This window comes from Gobius niger, assembly GCF_951799975.1.
Source record: "Gobius niger genome assembly, chromosome: 1".
Taxonomy (NCBI): Eukaryota; Metazoa; Chordata; class Actinopteri; order Gobiiformes; family Gobiidae; genus Gobius; species Gobius niger.
This window is the reverse complement of record NC_136852.1, coordinates 30,388,554-30,397,962: the sequence shown is the minus strand read 5'-3', so window position 1 is coordinate 30,397,962 and position 9,409 is coordinate 30,388,554. Positions and strand designations below refer to the sequence as shown.

The 9,409-nt window shown below is 42.0% G+C and overlaps 1 protein-coding gene across 1 annotated transcript; it reads right to left on the bottom strand.

The window, feature by feature from the left end:
* Nucleotides 1-319: 319 nt before the first annotated feature.
* On the bottom strand, nt 320-7,822 carry LOC306965579 (dehydrogenase/reductase SDR family member 13-like; the record flags this gene model as incomplete). Its single annotated transcript, XM_079560057.1, has 5 exons — nt 320-640; nt 3,511-3,837; nt 6,012-6,135; nt 6,421-6,539; nt 7,696-7,822. The coding sequence occupies 5 exons, from the start codon at nt 7,820-7,822 to the stop codon at nt 381-383; spliced, it is 957 nt and encodes a 318-aa protein (XP_079416183.1). The 3' UTR covers nt 320-380.
* Between the last annotated feature and the right edge of the window lie 1,587 nt (nt 7,823-9,409).

The following is a 9,409-nucleotide window of genomic DNA, read 5'->3' as shown; positions in this document are numbered from 1 at the left end:
GTTAGAGATGCAAACATTTTATTTGATAAGAGTTGCTCATTCTACATTGCTGAATAATTTAACAACCATTTCAGTAGCATTATTTCTAATTCAACACATCTACACAACTGTAATTGGTAACAAAGCGCTTTTATTCAGTCTGTGATTCAAACCTGTAGTCATTAAAAACTGCACCTTTTGAAATATTACTGTAAGCATTGTTTGAGCTGAGCTAAGACAAATCAATGGGGAAACAACATCGCAACATGGGAAAAAGCTCTAAAAAGTCGATTTTTGCAAAGGATCACCACGCCAAGGAACTGACTGTGTTTACATGCCATAATAAAAATGGATCCATGTTTGTGGCTGGTGCTAAAGTCAAGCCCTGCGTCAGTGAGTTCCTACACCAGGCCGCTCAGCCTCTCGCTCAGCTCCCACAGCTTCTTGGCCGTGGCGTCGTCGCGAGCTTTGGCGAGCAGGTTTCTTGCGGTGCAGTTGGAGAAGTAGCGCCCGCTCAGGGGTTCCAGGTCCTCCTGCAGGGCGCAGTGCAGGGTGGTCTGGCAGCCCTGCTCAGGGGTTTTGAAGAAGAAGGACGTGATTGGCTTCAGGAACATCACCGTGAACCAGTTTATGTTGCGGGCGAATTCAGTGTTGATGGCGCCTGCAAACACACAGGAAATAATTTGCATGAATTTTGTCATTTGATGTTTAATTTCCTCAGGTTTGGGCTCTCTTAACAAATCAACAATTGGAATAATAAAAATAAGCCTCACTGACAAAATAATATTTCACACTAACTCTATTTTCCTCCTTATAGTTATCATATAAATTTAAGTCTGTTTCCTCACACTCTGGAGCAGTGGTTCTCAACTTTGGGGTCAAGATCCACAAGTGGGCCACAGATCCATTTTCAGTGGGTTGCGAAGATTTTTCAGAAAACAGCTTTTTAATGAAAAAAAAAGAAAGCAAAAAAGTCACACGGTCTGGGCCAGATGTTCCGGCTGGCGCAAGGACAGCACTGCTCCAAACGCGACGTTGGATACGCATCATCTTGCATGTGCGCAGCTGTTGCACTGTATGCCTGCGAGAGGGCGGCTGAGGTGTGGTTTATTACAAAGAGCAGCCTCACAGGCTTTTCCTCGGGTACGTCGCGCCTATCATTCCTTTAGCATGATAAGCCTTTATAAACTCTCAATGGTCAGACTAAAGAGAGCCGGTGCCGCTGTAGTGCCAGTCTGCACTCAGCCGTAATTGCGTTAATGCGACCCAAACAAAAGCACGTGTTCACCCCCACCTACAATACATGCTGTACATAATCCACATCTTATTCACCTTATTCCGGAGGTTTGCGTGGGCAGCGCCATGAACTGTGCCCGCCCCTTCTCTCCTATGAGTTAACATAGGACTAGAGAAAGGAAGAAAGAGGTCAAAGTGGGCGGGGCGGAAAAAAGGTGAATACTGAACAATATTGGGAACTTTTTTGTTTATATATCTAGTCACTTTCAGCCCCCGATGTTTATAGGCATTTCAGCAATAACTAGTTTATTCCAAGAATATACAAGACTAGTATCCAAAATGTTTGTATATAAATAAAGACATGTAGGTACAGCAAAAAGGCTCCAGTGAGCTTCATGACTTAACACACAGCTTCCCATTTTATTTTTAACTCTTAATATCCAACGTTTATGAAAGGTCAATGTGGGGGAAATTAAAGGGAATTGTATTTTCAGAACCCAGAGCATAATTTATATCTTGATTTCATGTATTTAAGTTGTCATTCCATCAACTGTTTCATACTTATGTCGTACTTTTTGATCGTATTGTGGTGAATTCGCTGTTAGCTGCACCTCGATGTGGCGGATTCCACAGCACTGCGTTGTTTTCGATGTACATTCCTGAGCTTTTTCATCTCAGACTTGATCCAACAGAATGGCTGCGCTCAAACTCGTCAGCTCACGGTCCTCTGCAATTGTTTTATTTAGGCCTCGACGATACAGATCTTTGCCCTCAACATGCCCTGGAAGAATGTTCTACGGTTTTGCCAATATTTTCTGAAAACATCGGAATAATGATGAAGCCAGGTTTAACTTGTTGTTTTTTTCAATGCCATAAGACATAAGAGGGTTTATAGAGGCAGCATCAAGTCAAATGTAATCATTTTAATGCCATTTTAATCCCTAAATACTATATTTTTATTGATGCAAAAGATCTCGGCATTGAGGGGAAGTTTTGTATTGAAAACTAAATTGGACACAATACAACAGGCCAATTTTGAACAAAAGATTGTGTAAAATTTACACTTTAGACTTTAAAGGCCTTAATTTTGGCAAAACTCATTTAATGACTATAATGTCCTGTGGAAACCCTTCATAATGAGTATTCAGAGGATTCTTTGAGATCTTGTTAATCATTTTTTGAGATCTTGAATAAGCCAGTTATTAGAAAAAAACAAAACAAAAAAACAGCAGTTTTCCTGTGTTTCATGGGGTTCAAAACTTAAAGCAGTACTAAGTAACTCTTGCCCCTAGAGGCCATAAGCACCACTGCAGGTGTCGTAGCATGTTGCGTTGTTTTACTCATTAATTATCAGTGAGAGTAAATACTACGCTGACAGAAAAGGCGAAGGGAGAGAAGGATATTGTACCTGTATCCAATTACACAATTTTCTCTCAAACTTGGCTGTGAATACTGTTTAAGCGGCGCTAGACCGCAGTTAGCTTTGCCTGTTAGCTTCTTCTTCGTGATTCTATTAGTGTGTATTGGTGGCTCCTACCCAGTGGCAGCGAAGTTGCAATTGTGGTTTTGTGGCCAGACACACCAGGGGGAGATGAAAGACCCCCCAATCATCCCATTAACACTTGTATCACCCCCAGAGGGACTACGGGAAGGATTTATTAAGATAAACAAGTTACTTAGCACTGCTTTAAATCAATCTAGGAATATTTTGCAGTTCATGGTGCCGTTTCAGAACCAGCCCCCCCTTTTTGGACACTTTTATACAGGAGAGAATTGGCACAGCGCTGTTTTCAAAGGGGCCATTTCAGCTCCTGCTCCGGGGGGTAGTACGTCCCAGTGAGACCAGGACCGCTTTGGTAGCGCACCAATAGACCTATGTAACCCCACCCAATGAAAATCAAACCCAACCCTAAAAAATGGGTCTCAATTTGCCGACCTGACCCCTGATGTGCTTGGGCACTGCCGTTGCATTTGGAGCAGTTATTAAAGTCATACAAGAGCTATAGACTACATCTAAACTCGGTACATTTACCCCTTAACACTGGACATTCAACAAAACAGCCGACTTTGAGTGACATTTATGGATATGAATGCAGTTTCATAAGCTGATCATGTAAGGGAACAAAACATGTTACGCTTTTTAACACGACCAACCTGCACCCAAAGTTTGTCATGTTTTTGAGGTACCAAACCTGCCCAAGTATACAGCCTTACCTTGTCTACGAAACCTCCTAGAAGTCTTTCTTGAACAAGCCTTGTAGCTGCAGTAAATCCCCCCCCCCCCGTCTTACTGACCTGGGTGCAGGGAGTAGCAGGTCACGCCGGTCCCCTGCATCCTCTTGTGGAGCTCGTGGGTGAACAGCACGTTGCACAGCTTGCTGTTGGAGTAGATCTGCATCAGCTGCATGAAGGAGTTGCCGGTGCCCAGGGTCTTGTTCTGGTGCAGGCAGTCGAAGTCCACGTGTCCGAAGTTGTGGGCCAACGACGAGACGTTGACCACCCGACTGGGGGCGCTCTCCTTCAGGCGCTGCAGCAGCAGGTTGGTGAGGAGGAAGTGCCCCAGGTGATTGACCCCAAACATCATCCCGAAGCCGTCCTCCGTGCGGCCCTCCATGTACAGCCCTACGGGGACGAGGGGAAGGAAAGGATCAGTGGCGTAATCGTTTGGCTGGAGTCACAATATAGCCTTATAAGGTTAAAGAGGAAGTAGAAAATTGTTGGGTCAAACAGAACATTTGATCAACACTGTGATAATTCATGTCACCATACACCAAAATGACTCAATTTAACTGAAACAGATACTGATTTCAAAATTGCTATTCCAATCATTTCACCCACCACAGTTCCTGCACTGCAAAAAGTGGATTCTAAGCAAGTAAAAAATGTCTTACTTTAAGAAATAATTTCTCTAATAATGTCTTGTCTAGCAAAGTTTTCTAGAGAAAAAAAGAAAAACTTTTTGAATCTTCTTCAACATTAGAGAAAGAATATTTGTTCTTATATTAGGAAAAAATAAGATCACAACAACTCTTAATCTAAGAACTGATTCTCACAGATAGATAATACATTCCATCTGCTTCACAGCTCGAAGGTCCTGGGTTCGATTCCCACCAGGACGGGGCCTTTCTGTGTGGAGTTTGCACGTTCTCCCCGTGTCTGTGTACATTTCCCCTACCACTAAAAACATGTGCAATAGGTGAATCCTCCGGCCAGGTGATTCTGACCTCACATCATGGAGGTGGGTCCCCGGGCACGGGCAATATGTTCCTTAAATATTAGTATTTATTAAGAACACTTTGCTCAAAAATGTGTGTAATTTAGAACATTTTACTTAAATCAAGCAACATTTAAGTAAAATACCCCACATTTTTTCACTAAATAAGTATTCCTTAAATTATTCAATTTTCTGAGGACATTTTCTTAATTCTAGCTATTTAGTTGTTAAAATTTAGTGTTTCTTTCTTGTTTTATGATGAGAAAAATATTCTAGAAATAAGAATTTTATTAAGAAAAAAATGCTTACCCCATTGGCAGAATTTTTTCCTTAAAACAAGACAAAATATCTTATTTTAAGATTTTTTTCCTTGTTTTTAGCAGGGTACTTTATGCAGTGTACCAGGACTAACCCCAGATGTGCGGTACGTTTTCTGGGGGAAAACTGGCAGCACTGCTCTTGTTTTTGTTATCCTAAATCAGTGCATATTTCAAGGCGGTGCAGACCTGTCGACAAAGGGAATTGTTTGAAGCTCTAATCGCGCTCATCAATCACTCACTGAACAAACATTAGCTTTGCAAACACTTGCCGACTTCATCGCAGACAGGTTTCTCCTGCTCTGAGCAGGTACGGTCAGTCTAAACTCGCACGGATTAGGGATCATTGTTACCGCAGAAACATGACACTGGGAGAGGTCGTCTGTTCATGGAGAAGCCTCCTTAAGCCAACGGTTGAGATGGTCATGTCGCAATGGAAGTGTGGACAGAAGATAGCTTCAAAGACCTCTCATACAGACCATTCTCAGTCTCTGTCATTGTGTTTGGAAATCAGCTGTTTGGAACTCCACCCACTACTACAGAGTGCCTGTTGTTATGCCTTTATTACATTTGTCCATTTATTGGAGGTTCCATCCATTTTCTTCCGCTTTATCCGTGGCCGGGTCGTGGAGGCAGCAGTCTCAGCAGAGATGCCCAGACTTCCCGATCCACGCACACCTCCTCCAGCTTCTTCTAGGGGGACTCTGAGGCGACACCAGGCCAGCTCAGAGACATAGTCCCTCCAGCGTGTCCTGGGTCTTTCACGAGGAATCAGCCCGTTGGAAGGTTCCATTTCCATTTAGATTTAAAAAGGCACAGTAACAAACTGATTGACAACCAAAAGTCAGATGACTAAATGTGACTGTAATAACGAGCCATTTCAAAAGGAGGTGTTGTCTTTCAGCCAGTTAAGTCTCAGACAATAATACTGCAGGAGTTATCCAGGCTGGTTTCTTTAAAAAAAAAACACACACATACATTTTGGACGAATGAGAAAGAGATTGGGCGTAAGACAGAAACAAATCCATGCATCTATTGCTCCTAATTTGCAAATGTTGTATTGAAATTGAAATAAAAACCAAACTGGACACAACGGGCAACCTTTGAGCAAAACTACAGTGTAGATTAGACAGAAAATAACAGCAATGAAATGTGCTTTGGACCATAATTTTAGTCAGTCTGATCAAGTAACGGAAAAAATATCGAATAATGTCATTAATGTTATGGAAACGTAGGCTCTAATGCCTGAGTGTGTCGTCAGTGACCTGCGTTGTTGATGAGGATGTCCAGTCGCTGCTCCGTCTTGAGGTAGTTTTCGGCGAAGTTTCGGACCGATTTCAGACTGGCCAGATCCAAAGGCATGAAGGCCACATTGTTACTCCCGCTCTCCTGCAACACAGAGCGGGGGGAAAAAAAAGCGGCGCCGTGAAGGCAACACTCGTAACGTTTTGGAGAGGAGCTCGTGACGCTGCCAGGAAAGTTACAAGTCAGGTCTGAGGAGACACCAGTCTGAGATCGAGGCTCTTTTTTAAGTATTTTTTCACCCATGCAGTACTGCCAGTGGAAACACATGCATTGTTATCTGTGTTTGTAACGATCCCATCTTTGGAGAGTAATAAATTAGAACCAGGGGACCAAACCCTCGCATCAAAGTACAGGATTTAAATATCTGACCCGCTTCACGTCCTCCATGGCGCGCTCTCCCCTCTCTCGGCTCCGGCAGGCCATGATCACCCGGGCTCCTCTCCTGGCCAGGTCCACGGCCGCGCATTTCCCAATCCCTGTGTTGCTGCCTGGAAAGAGAGAGGGAGCGGAAGACTTTGGAAATGCTCTGACCCACGGTTAAAACTGCTAAGTCACATCCGGGTTGTTGGGATCTTACGTAGCCCACTTCTAATTCAGTCCTGTCCTGTAAAGCACTTTGAATTACTGTGTGGACGCTCCACAAATCAACCTGCCTTTCCTCCAGTCATGTCAGAGTACTTTAATTTGATTAATGTACTTTTTACATTTCTATTTTTATGTAGAAATCCACATGGAATTTTTAGCAATAGAAAATGCAGTTGTATGATTTTATTATCGATTTGTAATATGTACTAGAACCTCCTTCAGCCCATTTTAGCCTACATCGCTGTAATAATGCAGTGGTGTGTAAAGTGTGAGGGGCCTTAGGTTCTTCACAGGCAGCAGTAAGTCCAATTGAATACGTTTGTGACGCCAAAAACGAGCAAATTTAGAGCACTTTTTTTTTTTTTCAAATAAACATTTTTATATGATGCCAATTTGCATCTCATTTAAAGATTTATTGACATGTAAAGGCCTTCATTTTGGCTCCATTCATTTGAATGGCTTTTATATAATGTCCTGTGGAAACCCTGTCGGAAACACTCCCTACACATCAAACACAAGAGGAGTGCAGATGCAGAATGTTTTGTTGTATTGTTGTATTGAATGTTTAATTTTAATGTTTAAATCTTGTAACTATAGCCTATAATTATTATATTATAATAGTTACTCATTACACTGTGAGTAAATCTGGTAGTGGAAAAAACGTCATATTGACATAAAAATGTATGTAATTTGACTTTCAGAAAATATATTTTTAGTTTTCTGGCATTTCCTTTGGAGATACGAGGATTTTTACATCATCTCATGTTTTAAGTCACTACTGACAACACTCAGTACTCACGTAGCATTTTCCCCAGGTACTTTATTACTCTTTATTTACTTGGTCAGTACTTCTACTTCTACTTGAGTATAACTGTTTCAAAGTAAAGTTACTCTTCCTGCTCTCTTATTGCGTGTGAAAGGAGCCCTGCAGCCCAACAGCCTATGCAAAATAAAATAATAATAATAATAATAATAATAATAATAATAATAATAATAATAATAATAATAATCAGTAAAACAGCCCTGTCACAGACGCACAGCCTGTAGAAACACACTCACCAGTCACTATGACGGTCTTCCCGTGGAGTTTGGCGTTGCTGGTGCATCTCTGTCCCTTCACCACAGTTTCGTGATAGAAATACGCCGCTACCACAAAGAGAGCTCCACAGATCAAAAAGCACGACATGTTTTTCCTTGTGCGTTACTTTGGCAGCTAGTTCAGAGCCAGAGCCAGACTTCACCAGGGCGCTCGGGCTGGAGCCAACGAGGAAGTGCCCATGGCTCTGAAGCGCGTGGACAAAACTTTGAAGCGCGGTCACACCCCTTTAATGCGGGCTTGCCTCGCGGTTACCGACGGTTAATCACCGGTAACTACAAGACAACAGGGTGAGCTGTCAAAGGAAGAGCGCGTGTTTGCCTCAGCAGGTGGAGCTGTTTGTCCAAAGTCACACTCGAGATTATTGTCACCTTTTACCCCTGTGCCAAAGGTACAGTATCTGCCTGCCTGCGGCGCGTAACGCTGCGTAAAATGGATCATGACGCGCAGGTTTAGAGCAGATACGGGCACAAAAATGGGATCACTGGCAACATTCCGGTTACAGTCGCTGTAGAGTTGTGAAGCAGGTGTTTATTGCCCCCTGGTGGTGATATGGATTACTAGAAAGAATGACAGTTGAGTCATTTTAAGAGCCTAGGACTGCACACTACATCACCGCATTTATAATTGCAATATTGCGCAGCATCTCTATCGCTGGAAGCCACATTTTTTCTACAATATCTTTTTTCTCCTTTATTTAACCAGGAAAGACCCACCTATTGTACATGTTTTAGTGGTAGGGGAGACCGGAAACTGCAGCAGAATGTGTTTTACACCCTCTATTTTGTTATTTTGACACATTTGTGCAGTAAAAGATCTGGCAAAGTCATTTTCCATTGAATTTTGTATTTACTGCCAGTTTGAATCCAATATAATGACTTTTAAGGCCTTAATTCTGTCAATGTATCACTACTGGAGAACAGTGTTCATTTAGTCGACAAAATATTTAGTCATAGATATTTTTGCCGACTAAAATTGGACTAGAACTAAATTAAAAGTTTCTCATGAGACTAAAACTATGACTAAAATGTCCAGATATTTCAGTCGACTAAAATAAGACTAAACAAAAATGAAAAGGAGAGACTAAAATCAGCCAAACTTCTATTGACATAACATTTAAATTCTCTGCCAAAGGATCAGCTCTGAAATGTATTCATGTGGAAGAAGCTCCATGAAGTCGAGGACCTTGATTAAATATGATTATAATGAATATTATCAATGCAAAGTCGACTAAATTAGTCTTAAACTTAGTCGACTACATTGACATGCAATTTTAGTCGACTAAAACTAGATTAAAATTGAAATGTTTGACTAAAACTTAACTAAAATATGTTGGAGAACTGCCGGAGTGAGTGCTCGTCTCGTCTCCAAAACCCAAAGTAGATTTTCTGCTGCGTTCCGTCGTCACGTCCTTGTAAACGGCAGAAAGGGAAGAAAACCAAAGCCACATCCATTTTCATTCTTAGAAAATCTTTTCTGTATTTACACGTTTGAACAGACGAGCAGGTACAGACAGAGTGCTTATGTACAGAGCAGCACAGGATGGTGAAATGAGTGCTAAAACGGGTGCTATTTACAATGGAGAGAGACCACAGCGGAGGAGTGGGGGAGTGGGGGGGGCGCACGGACTAAGAACCAGTTTATATCAGAAAGAGAATACAGTATCACAAATTTCAT